Source organism: Zingiber officinale, chromosome 11A (genome assembly GCF_018446385.1).
Source record: "Zingiber officinale cultivar Zhangliang chromosome 11A, Zo_v1.1, whole genome shotgun sequence".
Taxonomy (NCBI): domain Eukaryota; kingdom Viridiplantae; phylum Streptophyta; class Magnoliopsida; order Zingiberales; family Zingiberaceae; genus Zingiber; species Zingiber officinale.
The window spans coordinates 25149307-25168379 of NC_056006.1; the positions used below are offsets into that span (position 1 = coordinate 25149307).

Genomic DNA, 19073 nt, shown 5'->3' on the forward strand with positions numbered 1-19073 from the left:
CACTCGGGCGTTAATCAATATCTCTAACTCCTTATGTATCAGGGTGACGGTAGTGAGTCGTCCAACTTCTTCCATCTCTGAGTTTCAGATTCAGACAAAGATTCCCACAAACAATACCAAATATGATCCTGTCCATTGCAATGTTGACCGAGCGAAGATCTCTGGATTGAATCGAAGATTATGGGCTAGTACGCTAAGCTCCCTACACACACTTAGATGAGCCAACAAAATTTCAGCACCAAAAACCAAGGAGGAGGTCCCTGGCGAAGACCTTCCGATGCTCAAGTTAGTGTATTGTCTGAGTGGAAAGTAGAACATTAAATGGGCCGTCGAATGCGCGCATAGTAGAATGGATGAAGTATGTGTACCTTCCCATCGAAGAGAACCCCCTGTTTATACATCACCTCTATAACCTCCGCAGAGAATATTAGGTATCAGAAGTTGTCGAGTAATGGAATATATACATTCTGGAAGGCATATAGCCATGGTCTGAGGAATCTTTTATTACCCATGTGCACTATTTTTGTAACTGACGTCATTAATGAGACGGTTGAAGTAATATGCTGTTATAAGGTGTCAACTGAAGAAAAGCATAATCATCTTTGAGGCAGGTTCCATTAAAGGCCTGTGTCCTCATGGAGGAATATTCTTTAACAAATGGATATTATTCTCTGACAGGTTGTTAAGATTCTCTGACAATATTATCCCCTGGATACGTCCTGGCCAAAAGTTTAGCCAACCGATCACTTAATCTAGCAGTAGATCAATGTATAATGGAGTCACTTCTTTCTGTAAAATTTCTCTGTCTTTAAGGTCGTCTGAATATATGTTGTGTGGCGCTGGAGACTTGAGTGAAATAGTAGAGAAATGAGTTCCTTAGGTCCAGGTGGTTTTATGATTGTTCATCTATATGCAGGGATGCTTGCTTCTGGAGAGTGAGGAGTTGAGCCCCTGAAAAAGACCCGACCAATTCTTTCTGATGATTGTTCTTTAGACCAGCCCATCTCCTCTTTGTCTCGGACAAATAGTGAGCAATCATACGCACAAAGTGTTGTAGTGCTTTTGTCCCTCAAATACGACTAACCATTAGGCATGTCATCCTTGAATTGGGGAACCTATATAAGTATTAGGCTAGAGCCTAGGCCCTTTTCAAGAGTGTAATTTTGACTATCACTTTTCTTTTACTAATTAGACTGTCACCCTACCTTGACTTTATCTTCCATGTCAACCGAGGGTCCGTATTTAATACACGTATCACCTGCCAAGATTAGTTGTGTGTGGATCTAATTAAACCTCTTTTAAGCAAAGATTAAAAATCTAAAAAAGGAAAAATAAAATAAAAATAACTCCGCTGTTTCAAATATATTAATTTTCATTTCCACCTTCCTCTTCTTCCTCTTCTTCTTCGATGTCCTCCTTCCATTGCCCTCCACCATGAAGCCTCGTGCCATGGCGAGGCTTCTCCCGGTGAGAATCTACCTCATCAAGCCTTTCCACAACCTCCTCTCCGTCTTCGCCCTCCTCCTCTCCCTCCTCACCATCGTCCACCTCTCTTACCGCCATTTTCTCTTCCAATTCACCTTTTATTCCTCCTCGACCACCATTCCTCCCCCCTCCCCCTCGCCCTCCCCCTCCCCCTCTCATTCTCTCCTTCTTTCCCAATCTCCGTCGCCTTCTTCCTCTCCCTCTCCATCCTCTTCTTCGCCTCCGTCAAACTCTGCTCCTCCCTCCTCCGCCATTAACGCCGCCGATACCGGTGCAACTTACACGGCGGAGAAGGATTGCGACATATTCAGAGGCGAATGGGTACGCGACGAAACGGCCGGAGACTACTACTACACCAACGCGAGCTGCGGCATGATCCAGGAGCACCAGAACTGCGCCAAGTACGGCCGGCCGGACTCGGAGTTCCTCCGGTGGCGGTGGCGGCCTGACGGCTGCGAGCTGCCGCGGTTCGACCCGCGGTGGTTCCTCGAGCTCGTGAGGGGGAAGGCGGTGGCGTTCATCGGAGACTCCCTGGCCAGGAACCACATGCAGTCGCTGCTCTGCCTCCTGTCGTCGGTGAGCATTCCGTCGAACACCTCTCCTGCTGTTCTTCTTTTTATTATTATTATTATTCTTAAAAATTAATTATTCGATCAAATTATTCACGAAAATACAAATTTTCTTTCTTAGAAAATTACTTAAATGCCATGAGTTTCACCTCTACTTTAAAAATTTTCAAAAAAAAAAAATAATAAATGCAATAAATTGGAAACTATTTCCCGTGGAAAATTATTTCATTTTCCAAGTAATAAACTGGGCATCTTGTTAAAGTGTTTAATAGTTTATCAATTTCTCAATCATTTAAGAGTTTACTTTCTAAAAACTCCATAGAATTTCAGAATTTACATTGTAGCCCCTATAGTTTTGATTTGTTACGGAAACATCGCATGCATATTATTATTTAATGGTAGAACAATGCCAAATCTCAATAAAATTTTTATTTTTAGAAATATTTTTAGAGTAAAAAGTACTCTTAAAAAAGAGAGTTAAAGCTATATAATCCCCAACAGCTTAGTTTCCTAAAATTTGTTATTAGGTAATTCGACAGCTTGCGTTGTTTTAATTATGGTAGAAGAATGTCTATTCTTAATGATTTTTTAAAAAATGTTTAGAAATGTTTTTAGAGTCGTAAACTCGTGTTAAAACTTGTTATAGAAAGCAAGGAGCCTTAAACAATTTGCAATGAATCTCTCTACTTTTAGCTATAAGTTGGTTGGTGTTAACCATAGAAATCTAAATAAGTTCATATATTAAATTTCGACCACAAGTTGATTTGCATATCGGCTCGCTTTAATACAAGTCCTAATACGAGTTAGTGACTTAAAAAAATGATCGAAATTGTGCCTTCAAACTTGACATGATCATAGAATGACCATAAACTAATTTGCAAATCAAGTGACGGCTAAAATTTAAGATACAGTTTATCTTTATAGGTTTTTAACTTTAAAACAAGTAGTGAAACTTGTATTTATTTGTAAATCCAAAAATTATTTGTCAAAAAATCTTTAATTTGTGGGGTGCCAACTAAATCAACTTGCATTATGGAGTTAACGAACATTGACAATTTAGGAATATTTCGATAATAAATTGAAACTGTGAAGTATAAAATGATCATTTTGAAATTCTGAAAAATTATAGGACCAAAATAATAATTTCAACATAATGTCGAAAAAACAAATCAATAAATATAAATTTAATTTAATTAAGAGGTATTTTACTGACAGGTGGCTTATCCGGAGGACATATCAAGAACGGGTGACCGGGAGAACCGGCAGCTCCTTTACGGCGACTACAACTTCACTGTGGCCATTTTCTGGACGCCGTTCCTGGTCAAAGGGGACGCCGCCGCTGCCGGCGGCGGATACACCAACATCTTCCTGGACGAGGTGGACGAGTGGGCTGGCCCCCACCTCGCGGCCTTCGACTACCTCATCCTCTCCTCCGGCACCTGGTGGACCCGCCCCTCCGTCTACTTCAAGAACAGCGAGCCCTTCGCCCGCTGCAACTACTGCTGGAGTCCGGCCACCGCCAGTCTCCCCCGCCTCAGCCTCTACGAGGCCAACCGGGCGGCGTTCCGGTCGGCGCTGGACTCCCTGCGGTGGTACCAGGGGGCCGTGTTCCTGCGCACGTTCTCGCCGTCGCACTTCGAGGGCGGGCAGTGGAACGCCGGCGGGCACTGCGTGCGGAGCCAGCCGGAGGCGCGGTGGCGGCTGGAGAGGATGGAGCTGGAGATGTACCGGGCGCAGGTGGAGGAGTTCTGGAAGGCGAAGAGGGAGAAGCGGAAGGGGAGGCGGGAGATGTGGGTGCTGGACGCGACGAGGGCGATGGCGTTGCGGCCGGACGGCCATCCAGACGTGTACGGGCACCGGCCTGAGGAGAGGGTGGAGATGAGGCATGACTGCGTGCACTGGTGTTTGCCGGGGCCGGTGGACGTCTGGAACGAGCTCTGGCTTTATATGCTGACGCAGAGGCGACTGGGGAAGAGAGGCTAGGAGAGATGGGAGGTTATGCATTCAGGCCCCTTGGTTTTGCATATTTATATGTCGAGGAAGATACGATTGATTGTTAGAGCGAAGAAAAAAAAATGATAAAATGATTGAGCTATGATAATTAGTATCCCTATCATGTTGAGTAACTATTATAGGTCCCGGGCTTGATGCGATAAGAAGAAAAGAAAAACTGTCATAAGAAGAATACTGCCACCATGAGTTTGTATTGTCTATGATAGATCACCTAAATTCAGCCAACTCAGTATCACTTTCAGAATATTTTACAGGCATCATGACATTCTAAAGTATCGAGAGGAGTCAAAACTCTGTCATAAGAATGCGTGATCTAACAGAACATTATATCGATGCAGGGCAAGGGCAGTTTGATGTCCAGTCTAGTTCACCACCAGAATATTACAGGGATTTGGCAATGAACCATCACAAATTTGAGAGTTCTAAATAAGCTATACTTAGAACACATTAGGATTACAACTCACCGGAATAATAGCAATTCTTGCAAAACAACTGGGGGTACAAATACTATGCCCTCTTGATGATCTTTGAGAATGTTCCTGTCTCTGAGAAGTAGGTGCTTTGAGTGCCACTGCCGAGCTGATTCCCAAGTGCTTGCGGGTTCGTAAGTTCTATTCCCTGTTGGATACGGTAAGTATTGGTAAGTTTGGCTGTTGATAGTGTAGCAATAATTGAAAAAACACTGACTAGTTTGGTATAAAGAAAAATACAAATAAAAATTCTAGCCTTTCCTGCTCAAGTCAGAAGTTAGGGAAGACCTTGTTAACCGAAGAGCTCAAAGGTAAGATGTATGAAGATTGCTAATTCTTTGTTAATGTATGCAGCCAATTTCCAAACGGCAACTAATTCTTTGATTGCTTATTGATACCAACTAGTTAGTAAGGTCGCACATTTGTTACGGCATAAAAGATATTATTAGTTTGGACCATGAAAACAATATCCTTCCAGCAATTTGATCGGAACACCACAAAAATCATTCCCAAAGTACTCTGTAATCAAAGAATCAAGATAAAGACATCAACTGGATTTGCTCATTACACATGTGCATTGCCGAAATGAATCTTAGTATATTAACAAGTGTACCTAAAGCATTTTTAGTGAATTTGATTTGATTCCTTACCCTTTTCACAAGGATTCAATAGTCAATCAAAAAGAGGTTCTCTGATTCAAGGTTTGGACAAATGAGTCTCAATTTAACTTACAAGTGCAAACAATCTCAAACTTCTGAGACAAGACGACAATGATCTTTGCAGCTAAATAAAAAAAATTCTTGCAAGCCAACACGATTCAAAAAACAAATACATAATCATTTTTTCCTAATTTATGGGATGTATATAGTGCTTTTTTCCGTAATTTCTGGTTACGGAAATTTATTCCAAGTGATATTGATGATAAGAGTCAGACAACTTATTAATATAGACTGGGTATTGCCCTAAAGCAGAAGTCCTGACTAAATATAAGATATTTGAAAGATAACTTCAAGAGTTGTCAAAAAACATAGTAAAAGTTGCATCTTGTTAATTGCGCTGTTCTCAGCATGGCAACATATCTATCCAACCACAACACAAAGAAAGTCAACTATAACTTTCCAATACGATGGCGCGAAGGTAGCATCATGATACATAAATTACTTTGGTGCAAAAAAACAACTAGCAGTGCGAAAAGAAAAAGGGAAAGCCAGCTGAATTGCACATGAAAACCAAGCTATGAAGAGAACTACTCACATAACTAACTGAGGTGGCATTTGCAACAATAACTCAGTGTGTGCTATCTAAAGAATTCTGAATTCATTATGCTAAAGATTCTGTAGTTATTTAAACAGTTATTCCACATTATAACACCTAAATTATAGCTCTGAATTCTACAAGGCTGGAACAAATTGGATTTTCTATCAAGATTATGTATATTGTTTTCAAAAAGCACCCAAGGTAGATGCCTAAGCGCAATAGACCAGGGACCGCTTTGCCTAGATGGCAGGTAGCCTCTAGTAAGCAGGACATCTAAAAGTTGGCCTAGGCGAACTGCCTAGACGCCCATGCGAAGTACCTAGCTATCTGGTTGAGTTTAATATAAAAAAAGTGAATTTTTAAGTAATGGGTTCATTTGTTAAAAGAAATTATCCTAACTATTACTGGCTAGGTCCGACAACTCCATTTCACCTGAGCCTTCTATTTCAACGGACCCAAGACTCTCTCATCACCCTCCATTGATCATTTCCCATCCATTTTCAGTTATTTTTCATCCAGTATTTCTTCCTTCTCATTTTTAGATTTGTTCATCTTCTCGTTTTTTTTTTTGGCTAATATATTCTTGAATTTTTCAATATTTGTTCTCAGCCCTAAAATATTTTTTTTCATATTTGTGTCTTATTTTTTCCTTTTTTTACCACTATTCTCTTATTGTATTTTTGAATTTATAATTGCAACTTTAAGTGCATGGCCTTATTTTAATCATATTCTAATGTCGACCGCCTAGTCCTACCTAAGCCTCCTCCAAGGGCAATATGCCGACCGCCTACCGCTTGGAAGTGCCTTTTAATACCTTGATTACATATAGACACTATAACTTGAGTTGTTCGTGCAATAATGGGCAATCACTTGCAAGTCTAAATATTTTCTAAAAGCTAACCCTTTTGGAACCATAATGCCCAAAGGTTTAGTTTATGTAGCTTTTGCAGCAACGAAAAGAAAAACAATGAAAAATTCAACTGTGGGAAAAACAATGTCATATATGGTAAAACCCCAGAGCAAAACTGATAGATAGTTAAGTATATTTGATAAATAAAGATGAAAGAGCAATCAAATAACAAATGACTAAAAAGGACATGATTTGTTGATGTATGAAATTACAAATTTGTTGCATAATTAAAATATAGAGTGATATTTATACAACATATGCAATCCAGGTAGGGAACTTGATCTATGCAGACTGGAATAATTAAGGTTGAAAATGAAAAAATGGAGTTCTCTACAAAGATAAAAATTTAACAAAGATCCAAGTATATGCACTCACTTGCACAGGTGTGAATGCTAGACTTGATGTCAATCCAGATGTTGCCCCACCGCTTCCATATTGCTTCTCCTTGAACCTAGGTCAACCAATTGATTGAAAAGAGTCTTATATTGAGATTTAGGAATAAGAAGTATTATAATTTAAAGTTTATGATGATCATAAAACATAAAAAGTAAATCACAAAATAACCATGGTAGTTAACATACTAATTTTTCTAATATATACATATGAAATCTTAATATTTTACTCCAGTTTTAACATTTTGTATAAGTTCAAACCAAGAAAAGCGAAACCAACAATTTTACCTAGCATGCAAACCAAAGTCAAACCAATAAAATAATTTTTTTTGTTTGAATTTGTTTTGTTCAATTTGATCTATCAGTTTCCGGTTATAAATGTCCACCCTATCTAATACCTCATGTGATAAGTTTTACACCCCCGAGACTATGGTGCAACAGTACGGGCGCTCAGTTATCTCCCAGACACCCACAGTTCGCTTCCTAGCTATGACTTATTTGCAGGGATTTTCCTCCAAATAGGCCTTGCAACTAAGGGATGCTAGGCTTCTAGGCCACCCACAAGTGCTTTCTGATTTACCCTAATGGCTGGTAGAAAACTTCTGTGCGACCGGGCAAGTCACCCCAGGCTCGACGTTACCCAGTCTGATTAATCTTTTTTTTTCATGTGATAAGTTTTACCTATATCATATAATGATTACCTAATTCACATATTACCAATTAAGTTGTTATAGCAAGATTTTAATTATTTACTTAAGTTTCCTCCTCGTGAAGCAGCCCTCCTCAAGCCTCAAACATAATGCCAACTCTCAAGAGTCCAGGCAATAACAAAAAGCTTACTCCTCAACGAGTTCTTGATGCTTCAAGAATGCCTAAACCATTTCTCCCTTCTCTCTTATCCTCTCTTTCTCCTGAAATGATCTTCTCTTCCTCCTCTAAGTGCTCTTTCTTGTCCCAAAGCTGACATCTATCACTGCAATCCAAGTAGCTCCAGCAAGGAGCAACAGAGAGAATATCCTCAGTGGGCTGAGAACCTCCTCATTGTTTCTTCAGGTTCTCCATCTCTCTTCACATTACAGACAAGATCGGCAATCAAACAATTGATTTAAAACAATGTTAATCCCTACTGAATCTGTTCAGCATTGACCAAAATAGCCTTTGCACTTTCAACCATATTTTCAATTTTCCAATAATCTCTTAAACAGGTGTATGAGGTATCTGCCAAAATGGGGTTAAGATTTGCGGAACTCAATCCAATTCAAATGATCTATATCAGGACCAGCCAAGTTCGACTGCTATACAAACAATAGCATTGGTAAAACATATGTTATTGCACATCATCAGAGTAAGGTACAAAATAAAATTAAAAAAGAAACTTGATGAACAAAATGATCAAGGAAAGACCGGATGTACCTTTTAGCAGCTTTAGCTGCAAGTTTGCTCTGCCCTATTGACACACGTAACTTTCCACTTCCTGCCTGTCCAAGCATACCATATCCTTCACCCAAGCCATCACCTGAGGATAATCAACCAAAACAATAAGAAAGTCTTGTGTGATATGCCCAGAAAACATATCTAGAACAAATCAGTTCTTCTCTCTCTACCATATTGCAAATGATCTGACAATAGTAAATGAAGTTCAATGTACGAATATATTCAAGTATGAACTAATAATTATTTTAATGATCTAAGATAGATAGTCAGCTACATTATCATAATAAAATTATGCAAGAGAAAATAAATGTTCAGAAATTAGGAGGACCTTGAACCTTAAAAAAGTAAAGTTCATAACTGACAACAACAGCACTCATTTGGAAGCTAATGAGTTAAAAATTGCACCAAAGCCAACATTAATGGAAACATGTACATGTTATAGATGAAGTTGGCATTTGGCAATAGACAACTGCAACAACTTACAAAGCCCTTAAAATTGTCAAACAATGTATTGATATTTTGCATGAGCACTGCAACATCATGTCAAAACTTAAACAAATGAGATCCAACTCACATATCAAGCATTAAACCACAGACTGGCATTCTAAGTTGCCTAATACAACCATTTAATATATATATATAGTAAACAGCAATCATCAGAAAAGAATATCACTTGTCTACTCACCTAAAGAGCTCTCTTCTGGCACTCCAAATTGCATCCTATTTGCCAGCTTCATCATATCTGTCACTGCATATCTGTCAAATATACATGAAATTTTAGTACGTGTACCTTCCAATATTAAACATGTAAAGGGAGTATTTACTTTTCCAAGTACTTTTGTGTGAAAATACAACCTTTCTTTCATTTTCCTCAACCGACGGCCACCTCTCTTCTTTTTGGGCTCAGAATCTGGAACTGGAAGAGGTTTTGGTTGCTTAGCAGGGGGTGGTTCCTGCCATTTTTCAATCTTTTTAAGGATTTCATCTCGCAAGTTTCTTCCAGCCTTTCCTGTTGGATCCCCTCTAGTAGAATCTACCCTTGCAGCTAGAGTTGATTTTGATGCCAATAGCCGGCAAGCACGAGTTCTAAGAGAAGGAGGGGTGCTTTGGAAAATCTCAGCTTGCTCAAGATAACCTACACGGAATTGAGAGGTTGCAGTGGAAAATCCAGCAAGTGTCTTTTTCTTTGCCCCAAGAAGCTGAACATTACAAGCAGGCATTTTTGCTAATGCAGACAAACCACCAGCAATGCCCATAAGTTTAGCCGCAACTGCACTTCCAATAATTGCTGAAAGATTTGGTGCAATATAGCCCATTCTACTCTCAACAAAATCAAGCACTTTCTTTTTTGCAAGGTCAAGAGCAAGGGCTCTATCACATGCATCAATTGTTTTATTCAGATTTTCTTTGGAAAGAGGCTTCCCGCTTGTGGTTGATGCTGTCACAGAAATAACCATAATAATAGCTGAAGGTAGAAGACCCTCCAAATCAACAAGGGTTAAGTCCACTTCATTTCCAATCTTCTTAACAACACGAGCATAATCAATTGGATGATGAACAAGGGACTCGAGCTCTGGAAACTTTGGTCGGTATTTGTCTCGAATAAAGTTGTGAATTATAAGAATCTCATTTTCAATATCCACAGATAAAGCATTACAGTCAACAATGAGTTGGTACTCAGGATCATCCTCCAACACTATACCAGCACTAGAAATATCTGTTCCTTTCTCTAGTGCATTGTCCACTTTCTGAAATTAAAAGAAAGATAAAAGAAAAGAAAAAGGCATAACATTTAATCCTAGTCAGTCCATATTCACTTCACCATAATAAACCTAAAAGAATGACTCAAGGAAAAAAAAAACTAAGTAAAACTAGGATCCATAACAGAACTATGTAGACAGTTCCTGATAGGCAAATTACTAGATTTATATTCTGTTATTTGTTTGGATTAGAAATAAGGGAAAGATAAATGAAAAATAAGTATATATTTAACAAAGACAATCACTCGAGGAATTGCATATGATAGCCCTAGGAGAAACAGGAAACAAGAAAAAGAAAAGTATAATCATAAAGTAAATCCATGAAAACATGATAATATTGGGTCATTATCGGAAACCTATTCAAAGAATTTAAGGAGTTCAATTAGATGGCAATAGAAAAAGGTATTAGGAGCTTGACTCTGACCTGCATGATATCATTGTATCTTTGTGTCTTTTGCAACTTTGAAACACTATCAAGATCATCATAATTAAGAGATTCAATGTCCGGCATGTCACCTTCAGTATCTTCTTCCATAGCTGCAGCATCAAGATCCTCATCATCCTGATAGAAAATATCCATCAGCAATGACCGACAAAAGAGAGAATGAAAGCACAGATCAACTCACAAGATGGGCTTCATTGTCAGATAACTCATCAAGATCAGCCAAGAATGAATCTGCAAGGCTAGCCTGCACACATTACAGGTAAATTCAATGAAATCGACTTGTAGATGTCAAGTCTTAACTATCATAAAACAATCATGAAATTTTATAAAAGTGGATGCATCTAAAGAAAAGTGACGAACATCAAAGTCTCAGTAAACATTACAAAATATACCAAATTAATTCCAACGCGAGAACACAACAGATGTTTGCCTTGCCAGAGAAATAAGTATGTCATCAACAAACCCATATCGAAGAGGTAGAACCAATAAATTTTCTCTCGCAGTTATGAGCACTATATTATTTCACGTTACCTAGATTTTTATAGATCTGTAAAGTACGGCTTGATAGTGATAAAAGGTTACCATATGATAACAATGAGACTTGAATTAATTAACAGACTATGTTCCTTCAGCAAGTTCATTTTCTTAGCAACATGTTCATCAAAAGGATACACCTACAAATTCAAAGACAAACTGAGCATCCCCGGTTGAGGCTAATCATATTTAAACCTGTAGGGTGAATAAAAATTCAGGGGGAAAAAATCATCTTTTCGCTTCTCAGCTACCCCCTTTAGGCTTCGCGATACCCAAACTTATATATGCGTAGTAAAATCCATTTAATAAAAATTACAATCTCAAGTAAGAAGGAACAGGTGCAATACTGACCATGGATTCTGCGACTGGGTTCGCGGCAAAGAAGAGGTCGACCAAGGCAACACAGCCGCCGATGTAGATCTACAAAAGAGCGAAGAGAGAATCATCTCCGACAGACGGTGATTAGGGCTGGAAATGAGTCAGCTAGATTGTGATCGATTATCAAAAGGTATCACGTACCGGACCCTGAGGAGGCGAGCGAAGGCGACGGCAGCGGTCGTGCGTGCCGGAGAAAAAGGCTTCGACGCTCGACGGCAGGCCGCGGCGAAGTGGGAGAGAGAGTTCGTTCCTCTTAGGGATGGCAATTTTCCCCGCGGGTTTGGGGCCCCGCGGGGAAAACCCGAAATGGGGATGGGGATCCCCGATTTTTCGGGGATTGGGCGGGGATGGGGCGGGTATGGGAATACTATCCCTATCCCCGAACCCGCCCCGAAAAATGATTTTTATATCGAATCATAATTTAATTATATCATATTATCATATTATCAATTTTATCTCGAGTCAAGTACTCAAGTTTAAAAATTAAAGTAGATCTAATAAACGTGAATATTGGTAGTTTAAAGTTCAGTAAGCTAGGATGAGTATATAATTATATTGGTAGTTTAAAGTTCAGTAAGTTGGGATGCGAAATCATGCTTTCTTTTGGAAATGGGGCGGGGATGGGGAATCCCCGAACCCGTGGATTCGGGTTCGGGGAATCCCCGAACCCGAAAAAATGAGAACGGGGTGGGGATGGGAATGGCAAACCCGCCCCCGCCCCGCCCCATTGCCATCCCTAGTTCCTCTGCTTCCCTAGTTCTCCTTTCTTTTAGCTAAACTGAACCGATCGAATTGGGTTTCGTTGGGTTTGGTTTGATTGGGTTGGGTTGGGTCCAGGAAACAAAATCAATTAGAATATAGTAAATTTTGTTTATAGAATATTTTTAAATTATATCGTATTTTTTATTTTGAGTAAGTATTTACTTAAATACTAATTTATTTGATGGAAAATGAAAAATAAGTAACTGAGAGAAATAAATATAATAAAAACATTTTTTTCAAATTATTCATGTCTTTATAATTTTGTCTTTTCTTTATTTTAATCTTAATTTTTTTTCTAACATTTGTTTCATGGGAATTATTCCCAAAAAACCAGAAAAATTATAACAAAAAATTTAATATTTTAAAAATAAATATTTCTTCTATGGCTTTGTAATAGGTTACCTTATGCAAGTTTGGTTTAAGGACTTTCAAGATCTTATTCCCCTCCCCTTTCCAATATAAATATGTAGTAACTATTAGATTGATCAATATGTTTTAATGAAAAATAAAATATGTTGGAGTAATATTTGTTATGCTGAAAGTATCAAATAATTAAATTTGTATTTTGAATAATCGGTAAAGGTTTAAAGTGGAGGGACATTGTGATATAATGAAAGTTGATTAAATATGTAGGTGGCTCTATCAAAAAGTCCTAGTGACACTAGGTAAGAAAAAAATTCTAATAGATAATAGACAAAGGAAAAACATTAATAGGTTATAGTTGGACCAGATACTAAGTAGAAGACTTAGCATATCGAGTACATCAGGTAGGAAGTCTAGACGGATTTGGAAGACTAGACGTCTAGCATATCAATGGGTCTGAAGGACCAGACAAAGGAGGAAGTCCTAGGGTTGGAGGATCGGACGTCGATCAAGAAGTCCAAAAAGGTTTGAAGAACTAGATGTTTGGCAAATCATGTAATCTCTTCTGAGAAGAGTGGATTAGAACGCGTTCCTGAAAAGGGAATTGTATGTGTTAGTTTAATCTAGGGTTTCATTGGAAATTTAAAAGTCGAGACCAGACAATCGTCAGACTATCAAAATTCTGCTTAAATATTATATTGTACTTGTTTGTACTAATTCTATAATGCAGGAATATGAAATCAAAAGTTGGCCAGAGTTAGGGGATTTTAGGCGACCGGATGGGTTCTAGGTGCCTGGAGGTACGGGCGACAAAATGTGTAAGTACCCCGTGATGGTTTTAATGTAATCAACCAAGTCAAGCTAGATTCTGTGTATGTTTTATGTCTTATGTCTAAGTGTGCAGAAACTTAGAAGCACAGGAAGTCGAGCGAAAGATGCAGCTAGCGAAAAGGACAATACGGGAGAGAGTCAACGGGCTCAATGCATCCGAGAGATGAGATGTTGCAGAAGAGTACACTAGCAGACGAGAATGAAGTGCTTGGCATTAGGGATGGCAATGGGTCGGATTCGGGTCAGATTCTATATCCTCCGTACCCATACCCATCGGGTATAGGATATCCAATGGGTATACCCATACCCATTAAAGGACCGAATATATTCTATACGTGTAATTTTTCTTCTTTCTATCGAGCTATTATCATTCAACAAAAATATATTAAAATTAACATCCTATTAATATATATATATATATATATATAAAATTAAAAATAGATTAAACATCTATATAGTCTCCTACTAATATCAACAAAAAAAAATAATAAGTTGATTTTAGAAAAAGAATATTTTCTTTAATATATGTATATATATTATTTAATCGGGTATTCGGGTCGGGTATTCGGGTCGAGTATCCGGTATTGATAGTCCCTCCATACCCTCCTCCATTCGGGCCGGATGTCGGATCCTCCATCGGGTTCGGGTGAAATTGTCATCCCTACTCGACATATTCGAGGGACGAAAAGCTGGAGCAGAAGCTTGCTCGAGGAGAATGCCACAAATGGGTTGGGGTGAGCCCTATTCTAGATGGCCGAAATCACTCAAACGAACGGAGCCGGAATGGAGGAGAAACCAGACAGTCAACACTATGTTCACTGTCTGGGCTCCTAGACTAGTCTAGGGACTTGAACCCCTGGGGCCCAGGGTGCCACCTCGACGTGCCCCTTTTCGAGCATGGTTCGAGCGCCCCGAGCGGTCGAGCGCCTGGACCAGGATAAATCTATGCTTACTAAGTCGTTGCGAACCATTGTGATGTGAATAAAGTTTTATCCATACCCAAGCACCCGGAGCCATTCCAAGCGCCCGGAGCTGCCACATCAGCAAATGGTCAGATTCGACAAGTAAGCTATAAATAGAGCTCAGTGTTAGGACCTTCGGACGCGACTAGAGAGGGGGGGTGTGAATAGCCGACCCCAAATTCACGTTTCTTCCTACAATTTTAGTTAGTGCAGCTAAAATAAAAGATAGAAACGAAACAGGAAAATATCAAACCTCAAACGCGACGATATAACGAGGTTCGGAGATGATACTCCTACTCCTCGGCGTGTCCGTAAGGTGGACGAATCCTATCAATCCGTCGGTGGATGAGACCCCAGAAAATTGGCTAATAAAAACTCCTTCTGGGTGGAGAAACCTCGCCACAATCTCTCTTGCAACAGCAAGATCAGCGTACAAGAAATACAGCAAGAAACCAAGAACAATATGAATGTAAAAACACTAGTTTGCTTGCCTTCTTGTCGACTGTTGATGAAGTAGCAACTTCACGGAGGCCAACCACAGCAGCAACTATCAGTTGGAGACCCAGCCGAGGGAAGCTCACACGAAGCTTCAGTAAAGGAGAGCTCAGCAAAGCTCAGATCGCAAAGAACAAGAACAAACCAGCAGCACACGATCAAGAAGAAGCTTTAATCGCAGGCCCTCTACCTCTTAATTTATATGAACCTGCGAAGAAGACAAAGAAGAAGCAGAAATCTAGCCGTTGTGACTCAGCTGAGACTGGACCGATCGAGCTCCACCGATCGGTCCAGATGGATCGATCGGGGGACCGATCGAGGCCCTAAGCGTCGGTCCCAGACCGATCCCAACTCTCAGAGTTGGTTGCGAGCCCGATCGGCTCAGGACCGATCGGCCTATAAATGGATCGTCCACGCACCGATCCCCATAGTCCTCGAATCCATCGCTTCCCGATCGGTCTACGCATCGATCGATAACTTACGATGAACTCATCAGTTCGTTACCGATCGTCACCGGACCGATCGATAACCCACGTAGTGGTTATTGATCGGTCACGAGACCGATCAGATTACTAATAGCTCGATCTCGGACCTATCCAGTATCACATATCATCGGATCGGTCAACAGACCGATCCAATGCCTCTGTTGGTTTTAGAGCTTCCCAGCCCTAAACCCTAACGTTTTCCTGGTCCAGAGAACGAGCTACCGAGCTCTCTCTGACCTAGTCTGGAGAACAAGCTACCGAGCCCTCTCCGACTTCCACGTCCGGGTCAGAGAACGAGCTACCGAGCCCTCTCCGACTTCCACGTCTGGTCCAGAGAATGAGCTACCGAGCTCTCTCTGACTCCATCCAGTCTAGAGAACGAGCTACCGAGCCCTCTCCGACCTCTCATGCCAAGTTTCCATACTTGGACTTTTCCCCGTGCCAAGCTCCCTGCTTGGACTTTTCCTTGTCAAGTCTCCATACTTGGACTTTTCCGTGCCAAGTCTCCATACTTGGACTTTTCCGTGCCAAATCTCCATACTTGGACTTTTCCCGAATCAGGTCAACTCAAGTCGGGTCAACCAGGTCAACCTTGACCAAAGGTTGCACCCACAATCCCCCAAGTTCCTATTCTTGTCAAACATCAAAATACAACTTCTCTATTCTTGTCAAACATCAAAATATACCTCGAGTCAGGTCAACTCGAGTCGGGTCACCCAAGTCAACCTTGACCTAAGGTTGCACCAACAATCTCCCCCTTTTTGATGTTTGACAAAAACCATAATCAAGTTAGGTTAACCTGATAACCTAACTTAGGTTTTCCAATAGTTCTCCAATGTTCTTCCTCGAACATTCTCTGAACATTCTCCCCAAACTCCAATGTTCTTCCTTGAACATTCTCTGGACATTCTCGCCCTTTTTGACACACATAAAAAAGAGTGAATCAAGGTCAAGAGTTTCTTCCTAATGAAAGTCCCATACCTTTCATTGAAACCCTTAATTTCCCCCTTGATACTAAAATCAATAATCAACTTAGTGATAATCACTTAAAAAAACTTGACGAGCAGAAATTCCCCCTAAAAGTCAACTCCTCCTTGACCATTAGGTAAAACTCCCCCTAAAGGTCAACTCCTCCTTGACCATTGCACCAACAATGTCTTGGAGAGTTTCAACCCTTTAGAAATCTAAAGCACCAACTTCCATAGCTGAAATTTCAGACAACAGTCGAAAATCAGCATTTTGGCACGCTCTGATCGGTCACCAGACCGATCAGAACTTCACTGAATCGGTCACCAGACCGATCCACACTTCCCTGGATCGGTCCAGTGACCGATCCAGACTTCCCTGGACCGATCAGGATCTCCTCTGATCGGTCCACGACTCTCTGATAAGGATTTCTGATTTTTCTCCCGAAATTCAGAAACCCCTAAAAAATTACAGAAAATTCCAAAAATTGTAAAATTTTGAGGATACATTCCTCATAACATATATTATCATGGAAAAATAGTTTTCTATGAAAATAACTTCCATTTTTAAATCTTGATACAAAGTTTGAAAGACTTTGAAATAGCTCAAGGTTAATCCATCTTTGTATCAACTTGCTCAATGATGAATGCTATCACTAGAAAAGCTTCATCAAGGTTTTTCAAATCAATTTTGAAATGATCTTAAACCATTCAATTTAGGACCACAATCTTAGGGCTAAATGTACATGACTTGTACACAAGTTTTCCCTATGATCCTCAATTTCGAATTAGGCTCATCTAGGTACAAGAACTATGCACCTTGATCCTAACTCATAATCCTAATATCTCACACACATCTAAGGTGTATCAAAAACATCCAAGTCAATTTTGATGTGAGATATGGGTTTAGGTCATCTTAAGCTAAGTTCTCATGCATTTTCTAAACAACAATTAGATCTCCATATCAAATTATGTTTTTATCCTTAAATCAATTTAATTGATCATAAATGCAAAAGATGATGATATAGCATAAAATAATATCATAAGTGGAAACATGTGTCAATGTCATGATGGCATGTCATCAAGTATGAAACTTAAATAAGGCATGACATATAACTAACCTGAGCATTATCATGACATTTCAAATGATAATTAGATAAATATGATGTCATGACATGGCATATGGTAAACAATGTATGGCAAATAACATATAAAGGTATAGAAAATACCTAATTCTAGCCTTAGTTGCCATTTTTGATAATTTTGATCATTTTACCATAAATTCTATATTCCTAAGTGTAATAGACCTAAAATCATATACTAAAGATTTTTAGATCACTATGTGCCAATTAGATTGACCCTAGAAAACTCCTCAAATGTGGTTGACATATCCTAATCACCTTAGGAATAATTTTTAATTTCATTTTCAAGGCTTGATTACACCTTGAAAATTCCTAAAATGCCACCTTTTGTCATGAGTAGGTTAACTACCTATCCAATTAAGGTTGGTACACCCTAAACCATCTAGCGTGAAGGAATCACGCTCCTAGGAACCCAATACCTATTTGAGCTCATTGGGTTCACTAAATATTCACTAGGGATGACTTCCCTAGCAACCCTCCTAATGACCCTCCTAGGCTTTAAAGCCTTGGTAATTTGGGACTCATCAAGATCAACCCTAGGGTGACTCCCCTTGTGACCTTGGTGATGGTCTTCCTAGCCCTAGGTCTTGTTCCATAATCGAATGGAACATTATGATAAGCGGGCTTGACCACTTGAGACTTAGGTTTGTGACCCAAACCTCTCATGTCCTTGGGCTTTGATTTTTGACCCTTAGACCCTAGAGTTGACTTCTCCAAATTCTTAAGAGCCTTTTCTAAAGTGTCAAGTCTTGACCTCAAGACTTGATTTTCCTTCTTTAATACCTCAAGCTTTAATTTTCCATTTTTCTTTGAGGTATTCCTAGGCATATGTCTAGTTGTTTTGGGATTCTTATCTAGGTTTTCCTTAACCTTAGATGAGTTAACTCTAGGGTTGGCATTTCTAGCATTGTCCTTATCTAGGCTAACATGTTTGGCACCTAAGTACATGTATCGATTTCTATGGTTATCATGCTTATCATTATTGACAATTGCAATAAAACTACTAGCATGTGTCTTATTAGAATTGCAAGAATGTGTCTTAAAGGATACCTTAGGGTTTGCCTTAGCTCCCCCCATAGATGTGCTTGGTCTCTTGTCCTTGTGAGGTTGCCTCCCCCTTGGACATTGACTCCTATAATATCCCCTTTGCATGCATTGGAAGCACACCACGTGCTCCTTGCCCTTACGTATCGGGACTCCGGCTTCCTTGACTTTTGGTGTCGGTGGAGTCTTCCTAATCCTCTTTGGACATTTACTTTTGTAATGCCCATATTCCCTACACTCAAAGCACATTATATGTAATTTACTTGAAATTAAGTTGCTTGAGTTACCTAGGGTTGAGGATGGATATAAGCTCTCTCCTTCATCCCTTCCGGAGGTAGAGGCTTCTTCTTCTTGCTCCAGTCTTGAAGAAGAACTCT

General features: G+C 39.7%; 2 protein-coding genes across 2 annotated transcripts; one reads left to right on the forward strand and one right to left on the reverse strand.

The window, feature by feature from the left end:
* The first annotated feature begins 1449 nt into the window (after positions 1-1449).
* Positions 1450-4037, forward strand: LOC122031306 (protein trichome birefringence-like 19). The gene is made up of 2 exons (XM_042590431.1): positions 1450-2061; positions 3270-4037. Exons 1-2 carry the CDS (start codon positions 1450-1452, stop codon positions 4035-4037), a joined length of 1380 nt encoding a protein of 459 aa, XP_042446365.1.
* Positions 4038-4327: 290 nt separating this feature from the next.
* On the reverse strand, positions 4328-11934 carry LOC122031770 (U4/U6 small nuclear ribonucleoprotein Prp31 homolog). Its single transcript, XM_042590903.1, has 9 exons — positions 11789-11934; positions 11621-11689; positions 10917-10979; positions 10715-10852; positions 9386-10278; positions 9216-9286; positions 8510-8612; positions 7080-7155; positions 4328-4685 (listed from the first exon to the last, which is right to left on the reverse strand). Exons 2-9 carry the CDS (start codon positions 11621-11623, stop codon positions 4575-4577), a joined length of 1458 nt encoding a protein of 485 aa, XP_042446837.1. The 5' UTR covers positions 11624-11689; positions 11789-11934; the 3' UTR covers positions 4328-4574.
* Between the last annotated feature and the right edge of the window lie 7139 nt (positions 11935-19073).